This window comes from Loxodonta africana, chromosome 24, assembly GCF_030014295.1.
Source record: "Loxodonta africana isolate mLoxAfr1 chromosome 24, mLoxAfr1.hap2, whole genome shotgun sequence".
In the NCBI taxonomy this organism is placed as follows: domain Eukaryota; kingdom Metazoa; phylum Chordata; class Mammalia; order Proboscidea; family Elephantidae; genus Loxodonta; species Loxodonta africana.
The window spans coordinates 46,018,237-46,039,513 of NC_087365.1; the positions used below are offsets into that span (position 1 = coordinate 46,018,237).

The 21,277-nt window shown below is 46.5% G+C and overlaps 1 protein-coding gene across 2 annotated transcripts; it reads right to left on the reverse strand.

The window, feature by feature from the left end:
- Positions 1 to 4,970: 4,970 nt before the first annotated feature.
- Positions 4,971 to 8,168, reverse strand: TP53RK (TP53 regulating kinase). 2 transcript variants are annotated; one of them, XM_003411591.4, is made up of 2 exons: positions 7,842 to 8,168; positions 4,971 to 5,557 (listed from the first exon to the last, which is right to left on the reverse strand). In XM_003411591.4, exons 1-2 carry the CDS (start codon positions 8,122 to 8,124, stop codon positions 5,079 to 5,081), a joined length of 762 nt encoding a protein of 253 aa, XP_003411639.1. In that variant the 5' UTR covers positions 8,125 to 8,168; the 3' UTR covers positions 4,971 to 5,078. The 2 variants fall into 2 exon arrangements, 1 of the variants encoding a protein (XP_003411639.1); XR_002786220.2 differs by lacking the exon at positions 7,842 to 8,168 and adding an exon at positions 6,080 to 7,831 and having other exon boundaries at positions 5,445 to 5,557.
- Between the last annotated feature and the right edge of the window lie 13,109 nt (positions 8,169 to 21,277).

Here is a 21,277-nt window from a genome sequence, read left to right on the forward strand (position 1 = left end):
ATACACGCAGTTGGATGCATTTTTACAAACCAAATTCACCCATGTAACCAGCACCCAGCTCAAAAGCAGAACTTGGCCATCACCCCAGAAGCTCTGTCAGAGCCCCCAAGTCACTACCCATCCCTCAAGGGTAGCCACTGTCCTAACTTCCTGATGATATTTTGAAATTAAAGCTGACAGGATTTGTTGATAGGTTGAGGGGGGTGTGGGGTGAAAGAGGGGAGCCATTCTAGCACTGTGAGGGGTGAGGGGTGAGGGGCCTCCAGTGTGGCAGCTGGACTTCCTCAGCCCTGTAGCTTCTTCACAATCCAGCACAGAGCTTGACACAGCCAAGGTGCTCAATAAATACCCAGTGAATGAACGAGTAAAGAAGCGGGAGAAGGGGTGAAAAAGTTAAGACAGGAAGGAACTCCATAGTCCCAGGTCTGTCTTGCTCAATACCTCTTGGGTGGTTAGTGAGGTCTCCTCCATATACCAACGCTCAGCTAGGTGCTGAAGAGAAAAGGAGGGAGGAAGAAGATGGGGGAGGCAGAGGAGGAAGAGGTGAGGAAGAGACTGGAGGTTGGAAAGGAACTAGAGAGAAGAGAGGGAAACAACAGAGGGGCGTGGAGAAGGGAAGGAAGTAAAGAGCAATTGGAAGGGGGAGGAAGCTAAGTATTTCTTGACACAGACAATGGCGGTAACTTGCCACCTCTGGTGGCAAGAGAGAGCCCCTTCTCCAAGCTCTGGAAAGGGGATTCAGTCCTTCAGCGTTGCAGTACCACAAGTAAATTAAGGACACAACAGGAGACTCCCAGTTCCCAAAAGGAGGGTTGGGGGCAGGTACCTGTAAGAACATGGGCCTCTCCCACAGGGGCTCTAGCAGCGGGTAACAGCAGGGGTAGGGCTAAGGTGAGGCAAGGGAGGCATCTGAGGGGAGCGCAACATTTAAGGCGGCGCCAAAAAAACTCAGTAGCCAAGGCAAAGATTTTAACGCACTATTTTGAAAAAAGTCAAATTGGCAAACCATGGCTAAATAAATGCCTTCGCAAATGTTGATGTTGATGTTGACTGTCCAGTCAGCCACGAGTAGTGCAAACAATTAGCGCAGCCGCCTGCTAACTGAAATGTTGGAGGTTTGATTCCACACAGAAGTACCTCAGAAGAAAGGTCTGGAGATCTACATCAGAAAAACCAGGCATTGAAAATCCTATGGAGCACAGTTCTACCGGGACGTGAATGTGGTCGCCGTGAGTCAGAACTGACTCCACAGCAACCGGCTCAGGAATGTAGGTGCTGCTGCTCCCAAACCCCCTCAGCCAGCACGTGGGTGAGCACAGTCAGCTCACCCTACATAGCAAGCGCAGCGTCTCGTCCGGCGAGCTCCTCAAGCCAGGCTTCATGCGTAACTGCACTCTGAATGACCTGACTCTTGGCTCCATGGACTGGTCATCAGTGAACCTTAAAGCGTTCCAGGAAATGTGGGCCTGTGTCCTTTTTAGTGTTGGACACATCTCAGTGTCACATCACATTGCCTTGGCTCTGCGGTGTGACTTTGGACAAGATACTTAGTATCCCTCTGCCTCAGCTGCCTCTTCTGTTAAATGGGTTAATGGATACAAAGTACTTAGTTACTGCTCCATAAAGTTACCCGTTGTTGCTAGAAACTTAGGTTTGAGCCCCAGCTCTCCACTTAGGACATGATATTTCACATTGCTGAGACTATTTCCTCATCTGTAGAATACGCAATCAATCCCTGTCTGGACGGGTCGCTGAGGTGGAGATCCACATGAAGTTGCCTACGCTGTTGGCTTATCACTGCAAACCACTTACTCTTCCCCACCGGGACATGGATGGCTATCCAACTGAAAAAGCTTATTAGCCCTCTTCAAGCAGGGAAGTGGTCCACTACTTGCCTAGTGATATTTGTTAATCCCGTATTTCCAATGACAGGCCAAGGGCTGAGTACACAGGTAGACAATACTCTTCCTGGGAACACTGATGAAGTTTCTCAGGTACTTTCCTATCTCTTTCCCTCACCTTCCTATCTCTCTCCCTCTTAATGCTAGCAAGGGAGATCTTCATTGCTTCCTAGTGCTACTACTGCTGCCAGCTACCATGTTCCACACACCACTGGGTGCCAGGCCCTATACCAAGGGTCTGCAGCATGCTCTCCACCACCTCCACCCCAGGCTGCCATCAGCACTCCGTCGGCCAGTTGGGGTAGCCTCCTCACTGGTTTCTTGCTTCCACTCTTGCCCTTGCTGTCTTTTCTCTACCAGCAACCAGTGTAATCCTTCAAAACGTGGACCAGATGTCACCACATTGAAAACCCTTTGTATCCCATTAAGAATGAAACCCAACCTCTTCACAAGGCCCTCCATGATCTGGCCCTTGCCTGTCTCGCTCTCCAATCTCTCTGTTCCTCCTCGTTGCTGGCTACATGCCAGCGACACTGGCCATGCTGTCCCTCAGTGATGTGCCTCCTTCACAAGCTCTGTTAAGTGATGACCCTCCTTCCTGGAATACACTCTCCCCACCTCCTGACATTTCTGCTTTTCCTTCACATCTTAGAGCAAATGTCACCTTATGAGACCTCTAATCACTTACTCCTTGCCCCTCTTCATGGTCATTCAGGGTCACATCACCCCTTATAGCACTGCCATTGTCTTAGGTACTTATTTTTTCCTCAGAAAGCAAGCTTCAGAGCATGGACAGCCTTTGTGTCCCCCTGTCACCAGTGCCTGGCACATAGGGAGCATAGGTACTTGTTGAATTAATGCCTGCATGCCTGAAGTCAGTCATTCACCCTACAAGGTAGGTATTAGCCTTACAGTGCACATGAGGAAACTGAGGAACAAACCAACTCAGTCATGCTGAGAATATTAATTGGAAAAAATGCAGTTCTTTGAAAATAATGTCATATAATGCCAATACATGTTATAATAATATAAAGAGATGTCAAATTCAGCATCTCATTTCCTAAGCAGTCAATGGAAAGAACATGAGCTTTGGGGCCAGGCAAAAGTATCTCTTGCTGACATCTTGTCAAGTTCCCTCCTTTCTGAGCCCGTTTCTTCAACTATAAAATGGGACAATATCTAAATTAGACCGAATATGGAAACCCCAGGCACAATAACTGGCACGTGGTAAACAGTACTAGTTCTCCTCTAAGCCACAGCTACCCAGGAAGGCAAGCTTTCATTCATTCCTGGGCATATGCCACACAGAAGGCACTCACTAGAATGTGAGCTCCATGAGACCACGCGCCGTGCCTGCCTTGCCCACCATCACACCCAGGACCCAATGCTGTGCCAGGTACATAAAAGGTACTCAAAATATATTTGGTGATTGGAGTTTACAAGGAGGAAAGATATTTTATTATTACACGCCACCCCCATGCACCCACCCTTCTGTGGGGGAAGAAACCGAGATTGGGCAAGATTAAGAGCTAGTTAGTGGCACTTTGCATCCTAACTCAAGTTTTCCCACACGTTCCCTTAAAGCAGGCTTTACCAAACTTGAGTCATTCACAAGCCTTTTCACCGTACTTATGCCTGTGATAGAAATCATTTTTTTTTTAACGTATGCAAACTTAAGGAAACTTTATGTCGTTTAACTCAACAGCAACGGGGTTATTTTTTTTTTTTTTGTCTTAATTAGAAGGTAACCACAAAAAACATAGAATAAAAACAACGTTATATAAAACCCACTGCCGTCTAGACTATTCCGACTCACAGCAACCTGTAGGACAGAGAACTGCCCCACAGGGTTTCTAAGGCTGTAAATCTTTACGGAAGCAGACTGCCACAACTTTCTGCCATGGAGCTGCTTGTGGGTTCGAACTGCCGACCTTTGGTTGGCAGCTGAGTGCTCAACCACTGAGCCACCAGGGCTCCCTAAAATCAAAAACCAAACACAGAGCCGTCAAGTCGATTCCGACTCATAGCGACCCTGTAGGACAGAGTAGAACTGGCCCCCAAGTTTCCAAGGAGCACCTGTCGGATTCTAACTGCCGACCCTTTGGTTAGCAGTCGTAGCACTTAACCACTACGCCACCAGGGTTTCTGGGCTCCCTGATATTATATAAAATTACATAAATTTCAGTTGTCCAAAAATTATGAGCCTTTTCTCTTTAAAGAGAAATGGGAGTTAAACAGAATTTTTTTTTTTTACTGTAACTCTTAAGGAATCTATTTTACATCAAAGCCCCACACATTTGATACAAAAAACAATACATGGAATGCAGTCTGATATTTTCTAAACTATGATTCCATTTCATTTCAAAAATGTAAGTCAAAGCTCACTAAACTGGTTTCATGACAAATACATCATGCACGGAATAAAAAAAAAATACTAAAATAAACTTGTTGCTGTCAAGTCGGTTCCGACTCATAGCAACCCTATAGGATAGAGAGCTGCCCCATAAGGTTTTCTCAGCTGTAATCTTTATGGAAGCACATCACCAGCTTTTTTCTCCTGTGGAGCCGCTGGTGGGTTTGAACCACTGACCTTTCCGTTGACAGCCCTTATCTTCTATACTTAACCACTGTGCCACCAGGGCTCCTACAAATGCTGGATTGTTGTTGCTGTTAAGTGCCGTCGAGTCGGTTCCGACTCACAGTGACCCTATGCACAACAGAACCAAACACTGCCCGGTCCTGAGCCATCCTTACAATTGTTATGCTTGAGCTCATTGTTGCAGCCACTGTGTCAATCCACCTCGTTGAGGGTCTTCCTCTTTTCCACTGACCCTGTACTGGATTAGGGGGCTGAAAAGGGACTGAACAGAAAAATGCCTCGTTATGTGAACCAGCGCTTTTTAACGTCACGCCCATGTAGCTGCGGTAAGCATGTCACAATTTGGGAGAAACTCTGTCCTTGATTTATTTTAAATACTCAGTTCTGCCTAGAAGTCCTATACATAGGTGGTTCTTCATAACAGTCAACTGCAGATAAAGACGCTTAACAAGCATGATCACAGACACCACTTAAAAATATCTCAACACCTTTATTTAGGTCTTCACTCATATTTGTAGCATTCTTTCAAATTTATTTTGAAATAAAATCCTAACTGTGTGGTTGCCACATGTATTCTTTTATCCAACCATGGACCTCTTTCTCCCTCTCAAGCGTACTTCATCTAATTTTTTTAGCACTGGCCTGGCCTTTTTGGAGGAGGAGGAATAGCTCTTCAGAAAAGCTTCAAACACAGTCTCAGTGTTGGGATGAGTACTGAGGAAAGCTTTCTCGAGGACGTAGAGATCTACTCCCTTATCTTCTGGAAGTGCTGAAATGAAACTCAGCCCAAAGTCTATGAGCACGATGTTCAGCTGTTCCAGGGGGGGTTTCAGGAGCATGTTGGATGTGGTGAGATCGCCGTGAATGAGGTCTTCATCATGCAGTCGAGCTAAAGCCTGCCCTACGGTCTTGGCCAAGCGGGAGAGACATTGAGGAGCTTTTTCAGTCTCCATGGTGGACTGAATATAATCTCGAACAGTCATCGAGCCTTCAATTTCTTCCATGTATAAACAGTTGGAAGCATAGTCCACAAAAAAGACAACTGGGGCAGATATCCCTGCAATCAAGAAATAGGCCATTATTGGTTGGATTCTTCTTTTTTTTAACGGTAAGCTTATTTTTCAAAGATTGAGCCAGTTTTTTACAGTCTATATCTGCTTATGTCAGGAAAAAGATTTGGAAATGGTATGACCCGGTACAGCTTAACTCATCTGGAAGTTTCCCCAGCTTATTCCTAGCAGGACTGTGTCTAAGAGCACCTCACAGCCTAGTTTAGAAGTACCAAAGTTTCCTCCTCCTTTCCCACACCACCATTTATGCTTGGGCTTTATTTGCCATACTTGCTCCCTAAAAAAACAAAACAAAGAGCCAGAAGGGGAAGCACAGCCTAGGCAGAGCAGTTTGTACCTGAAGAGGACATAAACAGGAGGCCAAGCAGTACGGTGGCTTAGAGATTGATCTCTGCAATCGGAACGAACAGGGTTCAAATCCCAGCTCCCTTTCTTATTATTATGTAAACTTAAAGTTACATTAACTTCCCCAAGCCTCAGTTCATGCTTCTATAACATGAGAACAATACCTCCAATGAGTGCATTCAATGAATCTTTACTGAACGTCAACCATGCTCAGGACACTGTTGTAGATACTGGGGACATTATTAGTGGGGCCGATCCAGCAGTAAACAAGGCAGCCACAATTTCTGCTTAATGGAACTTACATCCTAGAGAGGGTGAAAATAGAAATACGAACGCATAAATAACTTCCTTACATCCAGGGAAGACAGAGATGTGTCTGCTTGTTCACCACTGAATTCCCCCCAGATCTCCCAGCACCTAACAACGTCCTGATGCACAGCAGGTGCCTAAAATGAAAGAAAGAAGAGCAAGAAGTGAAAAATCAGTCTTTCCAAGTCAGAAAGATATGGCCTGGAAGCCTGGCTGTGTGACTGTGGGCAAGTTACTTCCCCTCACTGAGCCTCAGTTTCTCAGCTAAAGACAAGGCTTATGGTTGTCGGCACAAGCACAATGGTGTTTTAATGAAAAAAAAAAAAAAAAAGAACGATTTCATGCAATCTAACATTTATCGAGCACTTTGTGCCAGGCATGCATTCAAACATAATACATGATGGTAAACATACCTCATCTAGTTGTTACAACATGCCTGTGAGGTGGGGACCTTACCATCACTTCCACTTCACGCGTGGGGAAACTGAGGTTCAGAGGTTAAATAACTTGCTCAAGAGCTGGCTATATACGAAGCAGCAGAACTGGTATTTGAAAGCAGAGACTCTGTTTCTTAAAACTAACCAAGTAAACCATAGTCTCGTGGGACATCTCGGTCAAGTGGCATAATATGGTTCATAATGTTTATGTCCTACATCCTAGTTTGGTGAGTAGTGTCAGGGTATTAAAAGCGTGCAAGCCATCTAAGATACAACTATTGGCCTCTATTCACCTGGCGCAAAAGAGAAAGAAGAAAACCAAAGATTCAGAGAAGAATGTAGTCTACAGGACTAATAGTCTACACAAACCACAGCCTCATCTACTCTGAGACCAGAAGAACTAGATGGTGCCCGGCACTACTACTACAGACCTTTGTGATCAGAGCCACAATAGATGGACCTGATAGAGTGGGAGAAAAATGTGGAAAAGAATCTCAAATTCCAAAAATTAAAAAAAAAACACACTTACTGTGCCAGCTGAAACTGGAGGACTAACCAAGACTATTGCCCTGAGATATTCTTTAAACCTTGAACTAAAACTAGCCCCTGAGGTCATCTTTTACCCAGATAACAGACTGACTTACAAAACAATATCACCCGTGAGTACTGTGCTCCTTTAAAAGATCATTTATACAAGACCAATGGGTCAACAACTACTTTGAAACAAAGATGAAAATGTAAGACGTCCGGCAAAATAGACTAAAGGAAACAGAACCAGAACAGAAATAATGAAAATGTTCATGTAACCAATGTCATTGATAATTTGTTGAATGGGAACATCAACTGCTGTGTACACCTTCACCAAAAACACAATAAAATACTACTTAAAAAAAAAACTAATAAAGACGTGAATAATCGAAATTTGAGCTCAAGAGAGGTACAAATGGGGAAAACGAGGTTCAGGGAGCTTTAATAACATGGTCAACGTTGAGCAACAGTGGCAGGGCTGGGATGTGAACCAAGAACGGATCCAGAGCAAATGTTGGCTGCAGCTAGGCCACGCGGCTTCTTAAAATTAATGAAGGCAGAAGATAAAAGTTGAGAAACTGAGGCAAACCGCCGTCTTCCGGGGCTCGGAGCCTCAGGGTACCCCCACGCCCCGGAGCCGGGCCTGCCTCACCTGCGCGGCGACAGCGGAGCAGCGCCCTGGCCTCCTGCACCGTCCGCCGCCGGCTGAGTCGCGCCTCCAGCGTCGGGTGCCGGTAACCCTTGGGGAAGCGGTGCTTCACCACAGCCGCGCGGCCCTGAAAGTAGCCTCGGAACACGCGCGCCTCGGCGCCCTGCTTCACCAGCTCTAGGCCGCTCAAGAAGCGATTGGTCCGCTCCCGGGCCACGGCCAGCGCCTCAGCCTCGGGAGCCAGCTCCTCGCTCTTGTCAGCCGACAGAGCAATGGGCGCCGCCATCTTCGCGCCTCCGCTCGGAGTCTCTCGGCTCTGTCCGGAAACTGTCGGCGCTGCTTCGGCTAGATCCGGAAACCCTCGGCCCTCCTCGGCCACTCAACCGGCTCCACCTCGGACACTTCCGCCTGTGGAACTAGTTCCGTTTCCCAAGCTTTGGGTTTTTCCGGAAGCCTTCCGTACCCCTCGGGGACACCCGCGTGGCTCTTCCTCCCAACTCTTCGACTATCTCCGTAAACCCTCGGTAACTCTCGGTAAAGAGCTCTTCTCGCCTCTTTTCTGAAACCCTGGGTGACTCTCATGGCGGCTTTGATGGCACCGCTTCCCAGTTCTTCGGCTTTCTTTTCTGAAAACTTAGGTACTTCTGGAGTATAAACTTTTCGGAATCTCTTTGCTCTGTCTGGGAGTCTCTCTTTGTCCTGAGAAGCCACACTCCTCGCCCTTTGGGCCCCTGAATTTTAAGTGCTAGGATAAGCCATAGTTACGTTGTATAATGGCGCGGCGAGCACTGAATTAGCAGATACTGAACCATTGCTCTTAGGGAAAATACAGGGTTAGGTTCCTTTGAGCCTCTGGTCACAACATTGTAATCAACTAACCAGTGCATCAAGAAAAACCAAACCCGCTGCATCGGTTCTGACTCATATCGAACCTATGGGACAGGGTAGAACTGTCCCCATAGGGTTTCCAAGGCTGCAATTCTTTAGGGAAGCAAACTGCCACATTTTTCTCCCATAGGGCGGCTGCTGGGTTTGAACTACCAGCCTTTCAGTTTGCATCCAAGTGCTTTAACCACTGGCCACCAGCGCCCTTTAAACAGTGCCTAACTTTGTTTTATGTGTGTTTCTGTGTATAGACACCTTGTTTAATATATATTGTTGATTCATTAACATTGAGCTCACGGCCAACAGTACTGTAACTCATGCCTGAATGAAGTTCATCTAAATATGGATATTTTCTCCCTAAGGCCTAGCATAGCTTTCTTGTGCTAAGGACGGCACTTCTGTACTATGACTCGGAGCCATTTTAAACAGGGAAATCACCAACAAAAAGCACCAAATGTAAAAAAAGTGCCACTAACTAGACCAAAAAAAGGACGCTTGTTCACAGTAGAACTGAAACGAGGGCAGAGTGTCCCCTCGTTCAGCCTCAGCTGGAAATGTGCGTTTTGGACGATTCAAATTTTTCGCTGCTCTGCGCATGCCCACAAATAACTGCAAAAGCAACCTGAGTATGACTTCGTGCTTACAAATAAATTATAGTGAGTGGTCGAATTCACAAATACTCGGAATCTGGGAATAATGAGGATTGACTGTAATAGCAACATTTATTGAGTTTATTAGAGGTAATAAGATTAAATGATTAAAACTCATTTCACAGAAAAGAAAATTGAGGCTCAGGGAGTGCACTTAATGAGGGTATGGGAGTGGCGAGGTTGTGGAAGAAATGGAATCAGGGAAAATTCTCCAGAGGAGACAAAACCTAAGCTGTGTTGGAGAAAATAAACTTTTGGTGTTGGTATCTGTTTTTTGCTTTTTAATTGCAAAGCTAATATAAATATAAATATAGGCTGTAAAAAATTCTTACAATACAGAATTTTGCACACACCAAAAAAAAAAACCAAAAAGACTGCCTATCCCCCTCCTCAGTCTACCTCTCCCCCAGTAACTGTATAAAGTTAATTTCCAGATTTTTTTTTTTAAATACAGTGTCTACGCTCATACACATATGTTGTTGGTTGGTGTAGTTGGCTCTGACTCATGGCAATGTTATGTATAACCAAAAAACCAAACCAAACTCGTTGCATGGAGTTGATTCTCTCTCCTAGAGACCCTATAGGACAGGGTAGAACTGCCCCATAGGATTTCCAAGGAGTGGCTGGTGGATTTGAACTGCTGACCTTTTTGGTTAGCAGTGGAACTCTTAACTACTGCACCACCAGGGCTCCAATGTTATGTATAGCAGAATTAAGTGTTGCCCAGTCCTGTGCCATCTCCAGGATCTTTGATATGTTTGACATACAGTCCCAACATAAACGAGAATGCATACTGTGTGTTCTTTTCCAATCTGCTTTTTTCCCCTTGGGCAATTTATTTTGGACAATTGTCCATATCACTACGTATAAAACCACCACATCCTTCTAAATGACCATGCAACAAGTTCCCTGTTGCCAAATTGTTGTTCCTAGGGTTGGTGTGTGGTTTTTTTTTTTTTTCTCTTACAAATAATGCTGCAATGAGTAGGCTTATCCAGGCATCTTTGCACACGTATGAATGTTTCTGAGGACATCTTTCTAGAAGTGACATTGCTGGGTCATAGGAGATGAACATTTTAAAATTTGACCCATGGGCCAAACTGCCATCCCAAATCTTTTTGCCTATTTACTTTCCTGTCCGGTGTGTATCTCATTTCCCTGTACTTTTACCCTCATTGATCTTCTCAGGTTGCAAAAGCCTCACCAGGTGGAGGAGTAGGCGGGTGTTCAGGTTCCAAGCAGAGAGAATGGACACAGGCCAGGGTTAGGTTGGAGAAGGGCCAGCAGTTCCATGTGACTGGTGCACAGTGGTGCTGGGGACATGTTGAGAGCTGAAAAGGCTGGGGCAGTGGCCTGGTTCCAAAGGACTCTTTGTGCTGGAAGGGAGGCTGCTGCAAGACTGGGGTGACAGCACCAGGAGTATATCTTGGAGTTCTCTGCCTCTGGCTATGGAATAGGCAGCTGGGCTCTGGTAGAAAAGCCAAGGAATGGAGGGTGGAAGGATGGGGCGTCTACTTTTCAGACCTGACCCTGAGCCTGTGGCTGGCCCTGAAGGAAGACTTGTAGCCTCTTCCTTACTTCCTACCCATCAGCACCAGATGCCCACTCATTCATTTATTCAACAAATATCTATTGAGTGACTACAATATTCCAGGCCATGTGATAGACCTTGGGGATATAGCAGTGAACAAAACAGAGAAAAATCCCTGCCCTCATGGAGTTTACATTCTAGTAGGTGGAAACAGACAATAAACAAATAAGGAAAATGTATAGTTGACAAGAGGTAACAGGAGCTATGCAGAAAAATAAAGCAGGGAAGTGGGGTGGATGGAATGACATGCATCCCAGTTTGCCTGGGACAGTCCCAGGTTTGCCTGTTGCTCTGGAATAACTATTAATAGTGGCCTCTTCACTCAAAAGCTCCCTATTCTGGATGACAAGTGATGGGTAATAGAGTGCAGGGGAGCAGAGGGGGGAGTGGCACAATTTTAAATAATGTGGTCAAGAAGGCTTCTGCAGTGCAATGGATCACTCTTGTGTGGCCTTTCTAGCCATGGTCTTGTAACTCCCACCCAGGTGATTGGGCGGGACTATGTAATAGGGTGATTTTGGCCCATGAAAGGGATTGGTCAGTTTTGCCATCCCACTGCGCTTGAAATGAGCCAACCCGGAGGTGGGAAAGAGGATTTTACCTGCCATCAAGGAAGAGCAGCCAGGACAGGAGAGCACGTCCTTTGGACCAAGAGGGAGTAAGCTGTACCCCTGAAGATGGTGAGAAGCAGTGGCAGGAGAGACCAGCAGGAGAACTCACAGTGGGCTTCCTGGCTCACTGAGCGAGAAAGCTGAATGCCTGGGGTGCCTTTGGGGACTTACTGTAACACTTGCCTGAGCAGGGCAGAGGCTGCGGGCCAGAAAGAGGTGTGGGCGAGCACAGTTGGGAAGAGGTTGTCCTGATGGAAGAACTGTATCCTGAGTGTTCCTGAACCTGAAATGTAATTGTTGCTTCCCTAATAAACCCCATAATCGTGAGTATTGTCTTTGAGTTGTGTGTGGCCATTGCAATGAATTATCAAACCCAGCAGAGAAGTAGAGAGTGCCATGGGAGGGACGGTTGCTGTCAGAATTGGTAGACTGCAGAAAGAGGAGGCATGTCTGACCTGTTTCTAGGAATCAGCCTTGGGCTGTTGATCTTGATTCTCCTCCACATTGTGAAGAGAGAGGAGGTCAACTGCCACACCCACACCATTTTTACAGCTTCAATGACAAGGTGATGTTAGAGCCATGTGATTGGATTCCCTAAGAAAGAACATTCCAGGCTGAGGGAATAGCAAGTGCAAAGCCCCCAGGGCAGGAGTGTGCTTGGTGAATTTGAGGAAGAGCAAGTCATTTAAGCTCTGTCGGAATTGACTCGACAGCAGTGGGTTGTACCTTAGTTTCTTCACCTATAAAATAAAGATTATGGATGATATCCACCTGGTAGGGTTTTTGTGAAGAATGAATAACTAGAGATAAAACACATGAACAATGTCAGGTACATGATAAGCACTTCATAAATGAAAACTATTGTCATTTATGGAGTGCCTAAAATAAGAGATTCCCCACATCCAACAACCGTTTCTATGTAAGGAGGTAGAGGGCTTCCCGCATTGTGTGGTGTCCTGGGGGAACACAGGGACCACCTTCCACTATAGAAGCCCCTCATTTTCCCCATTTCTTGCCAACCAATGCTCAGACACAGGAGCAAGGCAGCTTCCGTGGCTTGCAACAAGAGCCCTGACTTGATTCACCACTGAATAGCTTTGAGTTTTGATTACCATATTAGTTAGTTAGAGTACAGGATAAGCTACTATAACAAAGTAACCTAAAAATAATCATCAACCAATGGCCCTGGAGTCGATTCTGACTCATAGTGATGCCTTGGGTTTCAGAGTACAACCGTGCTCCACAGGGTTTTCAATGGCTGTGATCTTTTGAAGGAGCCCTGGTGGCACAGTGGTTAAGTACTTGGCTGCTAACTGAACCATCTGGGGTTTGAACCCACAAGCTGCTCTGCCAGAGAGCTGTGGCAGTCTGCTTCCATAAAGATTAAAACCTAGGAAACTCTATGGGGCAGTTCTACTGTGTCCTATGGAGTCACTATGAGTCACAATCAACTCAACGGCAACCGGTTAATGGCTGACCTTTCAGAAGTAGATCACCAGGCCTTTCTTCCAAGGTGCCTCTGGGTGGACTCGAACCACCAACCTTTCCATTAGTAGCCGCGCACTTTGCACCACCCAGGGACTCCAAACCTAAAAATGGTGGCTTAAATATGAGAGATGTTCATTTCTCGCTTATGTAACAGTTGGATCAAGGCTTGCAGGTCAATTCTGTCATTCCCATCCTGTAGCTTCGTTCTTTGAGGCAAGGTAGCTATTCCATTTTCACCATCTCTAGTCAGCAAGAAGCAGGAGGCAGGAAGAGGAAGCAGGGAACAAGCAGCTAAGGATTTGTCCCAAAGATACACAACATCACTTCCACTCACATCCTATTGGTCAAAACTTAGTCACATGACCCAGAAAGCTGCAAAGGAATCTGGGAATCATTATCTAGCAGGGCAGCCATAGACTTAACTAATATTTTAGCAGGATTATTCCTAAAAAGGAAGTAGGGGAAGACTATTGGGAAACCATTAATAGGCTCTGCCACAGTTTTAATGTTTTAAGCTGCAAATAACAGATTGGCCACTAAAAGAGCTTAAACATGTTCAGTTATTATTTTACAGAACAAACTCTCCAGAGGTAGAGAGTTCCAGGTTTCATTCAGTTGGTTTCAAAGCCCCACAGCCTTTCCATCTTTATGCCATACCAGTCTTTGTATGTTGTTTTGGTCCTTACACTTGTCACCTTCTGGTCACAAAGTGGCTGCCAAAGTTCCATTCAACATATGAAGACACAAAAGCATCTGGCTGAAGAACTGAGGTACTACCTCTGGTACAACTCTCATCATTTGGGAGAAAACCCTTTCCTAGAAGTCCCTCCTTTCCCCATCAAACTTGCCCTCAGAGGAAGTGAGAAAAGTGAGGATCTGGCATTTCCATCATCTATAGATGGAGAGGAAGCCCTGGTGACGTAGTGGTTAAGAGCTACAGCTGCTAACCGAAAGGTCAGTAGTTTGGATCCACCAGGCGCTCCTTGGAAACTACATGGGGCAGTTCTACTCTGTCTTATAGGGTCGCTCTGAGTCGGAATTAACTCGATGGTAATGAGTTTATAGATGGAGACATACTCTACAAGTGAGGAGGAAGGGAGCTGGGGTACTCAGGAGGCAGCCACAGTGCCTGTTATGTGGTGTAACTGAGCAGTGAGCATCATTTCTCTGAATTTCAGCCGTATCATCTTCAGAATGGGAATAATTCATTCTACTTTGCTGGATGCTTAAGATTAAATAAGATGTTGCTCGTGAGGGTGCCTGGTGGCTAGTAGATAGTCTTCATGAGGAAAAAAATTTTAATCTCTTTCATTCACTTTGGTATCCCCAGTTTTATGGTTCAGGATAAACACCACTGGGTCCTGTTTGAAATACCTAAGAAAGGCCTCTTGGTCCAAGGGTTGCTACGACTCAAAGGCTCTCATTTCTGCAGTCCCTGAGTTTCATTCACACACACACAGGCCACCTTTTCAAACATCACACCCTTTGTGTTGGCATACTGTGGTTTCTGGCACCTTTTATCAGCCCAGTCTACTCAAAGTAGGCCCACAATAAATTCTATTTATAATGCCCAGTTTCCCAGGTTTGTGGCTTCATTATCATAATTGTTAGTGTCCCATAGGCATTTCTACAGTTACCAAATCTGTCTGATCTCCTGCTTTGGAAAATCCACTGTGCAAACATATTTACAAGTCCAAGGTTTGCCATGGTCAGACTTGCTTTGACTTCTATGGTAGGAAACGCAGTTTAAAACCCTTCAATGGCTCCCTGTTGTGCTTAGGGAAAAGACCCAATCCTTAATTCAGCCCAGGAAGCTCAGCACGGGACCACTGGGCCCTCTTCAAGCCTCATCTCCCAGCAAGCACCCCCTTGCTTTCTGTTCTTCATTCTTGCCTGCTCTGTCTCTCATTCTTGCCTTGCTTCCTCTTGCCACAGGGCCTTTGCACCTACTACTTCTTGAGCCAGGAATGCTCTTTTCTCCCTCTGTTGCCCAATTAACATCTATATATTCTTCCATCCTTAGCTCAAGTGTCACTTCCTCAGGGAAGTCCTCCCTGAATTTTCAGAGGGAAAATCCAACTTTTATAAACCCCCGTGTCCCTATGAACCTCTCCTCTTTAGCAGTGTTGCTGATTTCCCTTTTGGTTTGTTTCTTTGTGTGACTATTTGATAGATGTCTCTCTCCTCTACTACCTATCAGCGTCATAAAAGCCAGAAGCTTAAGTGTTTTCACACATCATTGTAACAACCTGGAGAGGAGAGGTAACATTGCCTAAGAGTGTGCTCATGATAAAGAAATACAACTTTAATTTCAAACATTGTCTCTATCATATTGCCAAAGGGTGGAGGAGTGGAGCAGATGGCTCTTTGTTTATCACGGTACTTTAACAGCATTAGGAAAGCAAAGGTTACTTTGGGTGGAGTGGAGATCCTAGAGGCTTTGAATAAGAAAATGAGATGATCTGGGAGGTAAAAGACTGGTTAGTGAGCGGGGAATTGAGTCTCCAAAAGAAGCTAGGGAGAGCACAAGAAGAGTATGTAAATGATGGGCATGGCTACATTCCAATAAAACTTTATTTACAAAACCATAGCAGCCTGTAGTTTGCCAGTTCTTGCTCAAAACATACAGCCTTCAGTTTGCTACCGTCCTCACCACTCCATGTTGCCTATACCCAGCCCAATTCTTTCATTGATAATACCTGTGTGGTCACTCTAAGCATATGAATCTGCAGCCCCCGATCTAGGTTCTCCTTAAGGTTAGACCTTGGGGAACAAAATCCAGGAAATCTGATAAGCTTATGTGAATAAGAGGAATTAAAAGTTTTCAACAATTATTATTGAGCACCTACTAGTTCTAGGTGTTTATCCTGAACCATAAAACTGGGCATACCAAAGTGAATGAAAGAGATTAAAAAAATTTTTCCCCTCAATCATGGAGCTTTGTTTTAACAAGGAAGATGCAATAAACAAATAAATAATTAAGGTATATAACACATTGAGGATAATGGATATGTGCCTTCTTTTCACGGTGATGATGGTTTCGTGGGTGTACACACATGTCAAAATTTGTGAAATTGTATACTTTAAATACATGCAGCTTATTGTATGTCAGTTATACTTCAATAAAGCTTAAAAATAAGAAGGAAAATGAAGAAATCAAAGTTTGTTTAGAAAGATACCAAAAATGGAACTAGGTTTTTATTTCCTTGAGTCTTGCTCCAAGTTTGTGGTATTCTTTGATGTGCCATCTATTGCTACTTTTAATAAAGAGCTCTGCCAGCTCCTCCCTGGGGCTCATCTTCCTTTATTCTCCCTACTGACTCCTTGCTCCAGACACTCTGGCTTCAGTTTCTTCATGCCCCCCAAGTTGGTTCCAAAGGAGCTCTGGTGGAGCAAGGGTTAAGAGCTGGGCTGCTAACCCAAAGACTGGTTGGTAGTTCAAACCCATCCAGCGGCTCCACCAGAGAGAAGATCTGCCAGTCTGCTCTGATAGAGATTACAGCCTAGAAAACACTATAACTATAGATCAGTTCTACTCTATTACATAGGGTTGCTCTGAGTTGAAATCAACTTTCCAGTACTCAGCAATAACAAAGTTTGTTCTCACTTCAGGGCATCCGCCTTTGCTGTTCCCTCCCCCGGAATGCTCTGCTCCCAGACTTGGCTGCCACTTTCTTGTCTCTGGAGTCTCAGCTTCTCAGAGGGGCCTTCCCAGACCACAAGCTACAGTGCCTGCTCAACCCATCGCCTAGTCTAATTCTCTGCCTACGCTTTATCGCTGGCTTCTTTGTTTAGTTACTTATTTTTCCATCTTGACTTTCCCTACTAGAAAGTAAACTCCACAAGAATAGAAAACCCGTCGATCTTGTTCTCCAGCTGGTCCCCAAACCCTAGCTCAGTGCCTGGCCCGGAGTAAGTATTGAATGGATGGATGGAGGAATCCGTCAGAGAGTGAGTCTCTGAGTGGCTGAAGTGGGTGTGTGTGTCCCCTTGAGTGCAGACCCGCGAGACAGAGAGAGAAAAAATGTGTGTGTGTGTGTGCGTGTGGGTGTGTTTGTGTGTATATACACGCTGGGGAGCACAAACAAGTGTGGGCCGCAGTGATAGGGGAATTTCCTTTCTCCGCCCGCAACCCAGCGGTGGAGGCCCGGGAAGACCTCCGGGTGGCGGGCCCATCCAGGCTTGGCCGGGCCCGGCCCAGCCAGGGCAGGCGCAGGGCCCCTCGGTCCCGCCTCCAGGCACCGGGGCCTGGGCTGGCCGACGTGGCGGCGGCTGCGCTGCGAGCGGGCCTGGAGGGAGGGACGGAGGCAGGAGGCGGGTCGGAAAGTTTGTCTGGCGGCTGCGGCGGGGACTCCGGCCCGGGGGATGCGTGCCCGGCCCTCAGCACCCCCAGCGCGCCTCAGGGTCCCGCTCGCCATGGGTAAGTCCCGATGGGGCGCTGCCCGCGGGGAGCCCGCCACCTCCAGGGGCATGCACATTGCCTCCGCGTCCCCCATTAGTGCACGCGCCCTCCGCCTCCTGGGCGACGAGCCCTCGCCGCAGGCCTGTAGCTGGGGGCGCGTTGCCTTCCATCCTCCTGTCTGCCCGGGGCTCGAGAGGGCTCCTTACTTGATATGGAGCCTTCCTCCGCACCAGGCAGTCTCCTAACACTTTCATCGTTACTGCAACCCCCCAAGGCAAGCGAAACTATTCCTGTTTTACAGATGAGGAAAGGGAGGCTCCGAAAGGCTACATTAACGCAAGTTCATTAATCAATTCGCTTGCGGGGCACTACTGTGCGCCAGGCACCGTTCTAGGCCTGAGGATGAGCATGTTGCAGGGAGCAAAACAGACCAAACCCCTGCCCTCAGGTAGTTCAGTGGGGGGAGAGCGGAGGGGATTCTAATGCAGAATTGGGGAAAAAGGGGTAGGGAATTTCTTTGTTACTGTGGGAGACCAAAAGGGTCAGAAGCCTCAAAGGGTCATTCATTCTTTCTTTCTTTATTGAGCACCCACTATGTGCCAGATATTGGTTTAAAACCAAACCCACTGCTGTGGAGTCGATTCTGACTCATAGCGACCCTATAGGACAGAGGAGAACTGCCCCATAGAGTTTCCAAGGAGTGCCTGGCGGATTTGAACTGCCAACCTCTTGGTTAACAGCTGTAGTGCTTAACCACTACCCCACCAGGGTTTCCGATATTGGTTTAGGGATTGGAAATGCAGCAGTGAACGAAATAGACAAAACCCTCAGTCTGGTGGAGCTGACATTCCAGCTGGAGCACCGGGTAAACGAGCAAATGAATGAAATCATTTCAGAGAGTGGCAGGTGCTGGGTGCACATACAGAGAGGTGGTGTGATGGAGGGTAAAGGCTAAGGGAGGTAGGTTCTTTACTAGGTGGGCCTCCCTGAGTCAGAGACATTGGAGCTGAGAACTTACTTATGAAAAGAAGCCAGCCTTGCAAAAATCTGGGGAAAGAGTGTCCAGGTGGAGGGAACAGCACATGCAAAGGCCCTGAGGCAGGACTGAGCTGGTGTGGTCCAGGCCAATGTGGCTGCAGCACAGTGGGCAAGGGGAGCAGGGTCAGAAGATCCATCAGAGGGGCAGGCAGGACCAGATTGTGCAAGGCTTTGTAGGCCTTGGTGACAAGTTTAGATTTTATTCCACATGACATGGGATACTGGAGGAGGGTTTAAAGCCAGGATGGGGCATGACCTGATTTGTGCTTTAAAAGGCCACGCAGGGCGGTTCTATGGAGAATCCTAATAGCTAACACTTGCCAGTTCAGGCAGATGAGGTGGATATTATTATTATTATGGGAGCCCTGGTGGCACAGTGGAAACTCCAGTGGCTTAGTGGTTAAGTGCTATGGCTGCTAACCAAAAGGTCAGTTTGAATCTACTAGGTGGTCCTTGGAAGCTCTATGGGGCAGTTCTACTCTGTCACTATGAGTCGGAATTGACTTGACAGCAATGGATTTGGTTTTTTGGTGGTGCAGTGGTTAAGGGCTTGGCTGTTAACCAAAAGGTTGGCGCTTCGAATCCACTAGCCACTCCACAGGAGAAAGATGTTGCAGTCAGCTTCCATAAAGATTACACCTTGGAAGCACTACGGAGGCAGTTCTATTCTGTCTTATAGGGTCACTGTGAGTCGGAATTGACTTGACTGTAACAGGTTTTTTGGTTTTATTATTACAGTGGAAAAAAATGTGATCCCCACTGAAGAGGCTCAGAGATGTTAAGTGACTTGCCCGAGGTCACACAGCTATGGAGAGGAGAGGCTGGGACAGAACTCCAGCACTCTGACCTCAGTCTGTGTTACTATCCACTGCACCACCCAGCCTCTCACCCTGTGACCAAGGAACAGAGTAAAGGCACTAGCGAAAACCAATTTCAGCCCTGATTCCAGAGTTCATGCCCTTAACCATCATCACACACTACCTGGAGCCTGAGGGAAACTGAGTTGCAGAGGGGAAGGACCTGGCCCTTTGTTTCTTCTCTTCCCATCCTTTTGCTGCCCCTAGATTAATTAAACAGCTATTTACTGACAGCTAGGGTGGGCAGAGGTGGGGCTGGGTGGTGGTGGAGGGGGAGGTTCAAATTAACTGCCAGCAAGTCCCTGTCCTCCCCAGAGTTCCCAGGCTAGTCTCTTCGAAGCAGTGTCTGGGATTAGGCTCCGTATATAGATTTCAGTGTCAAAAAGACCTGGGTTTGAGCCCCAGTTCTCCCGCTTCCCAGCTGCATGGTCCCAGCTGCACTTTATGTGTGCACATACAAAGCCATGGCGTGATGGAAGGTGAAGCCGAGGGAGGCAGGCTCTTCACTATGTGTGTTTGGAAGTCAGGTCAGCATCTGAGTCCTGATCCTGTTGTTCCATAGCTGTGAGAATGCTATGAGCCTTGGTTTCCTCATCTGTAAAATAGGGATAATTTTCCATTATTTGTTCGTATTAATGGCTAGGGGTTAATTACCTACCTAGCATTGCCACTGAGGGTGGTTATGAGGATGAAATGAGAAAAGGCACATGAAGTCCTTGTACAGAGGGAGCGCTCAGTAAGTGACATCTGTTCTTATTACTACTTTATTTCACTTTTCTTTTTGCTGTTCTCCTCTTACCACTGTGACCCCGGTCTTGCTGGTGCATATTCCAGTGGAACCTGTGGACAGTCAACTTTGCCTCTGAGCCCTTTGGCTGGGTACCTTTTCACCTTAACAGGAGCCCAGAAATGGCAAACAAATTCTGTGTCCTCACTTCGATTCCCTCATATGATCTGGGGGAAGCTTCCTGTCTGAGAGTAGACGGCAGGAGCCCAGGAAGGTGAGGCCAGGGAAATGAAGACAGAGCAGGACCTGGGCAGAATCCTCCCAGGGGGTATATTGGTGGTCGGAGACAGGGAATGGCAGTGGGTGTTTTTGGAAGGGGTGTATTGAACAGAACCAGGGGAGCGGTGTTCCTCTTCCCATGAAACTCCTCCCCTGCACAAAAGTTGTCTAACATTAGAGATGGGGAGAAGCAGAAGTAAGCAAGAACAGAGCAAAATCCTATTACGCTAAAATTTTATAATGGAGTGGTGAAGAGCCCGGATTGTGGAGCCAACTGCCTGGCTTTGAATCTGGGCTCAGCTAATTGTTAGCTGTATGACCTTAGGCAAGTCACTTCACCACTCTGATTATCAGTTAATTCATTCCTCCCGTTGCCCTGGAGTTGATTCCAACCCACAGCAACCCTATAGGACAGAGTAGAACTGCCCCATAGAATTTCCTAGGCTGTAATCTTTATGCAGTGGGTTGGTTGGTAATCTTTACAGGGGCTCTGGTTGTACAGTGGTTAAGAGCTCAGATGTTAACCAAAATGTTGGCAGTTTCAATCCACCAGCCGCTCCTTGGAAACCCTGTGGGGCAGTTCGACTCTGTCCTATAGGGTCCCTATGAATTGGAATCGACTTGACGGCAACAAATTTGGTTTTTGTTTTTTTGGTAATCTTTACAGGAACAGGCTGCCACATCTTTCTCCTGAGGACTGGCTGGTGGGTTTGAACTGCTAACTTTATGGTTAGCAGCTGAGCACTTAACTACTGTGCAGCAGAGTTCTTAAAAAATAAATAAATAAAAAAAAATTTTTTTTTTTCTTTACTCATTCCTAAATAATGCTAAAGTCTACCTCATAGGGTTGTGGTGAGGGATTAAATATTTATTACATTTAAAGTGCTCAACGCAGTGCCTGGTCCAGAAAA

Coding starts and splice junctions, on each gene's coding strand:
- TP53RK (XM_003411591.4), bottom strand. CDS start 8,124: ATGGCGGCGCCCATTGCTCTGTCGGCTGACAAGAGCGAGGAGCTGGCT. Junction 5,558..7,841: donor GCTCCGCTGTCGCCGCGCAG/GTGAGGCAGGCC, acceptor TCTTGATTGCAG/GGATATCTGCCCCAGTTGTC.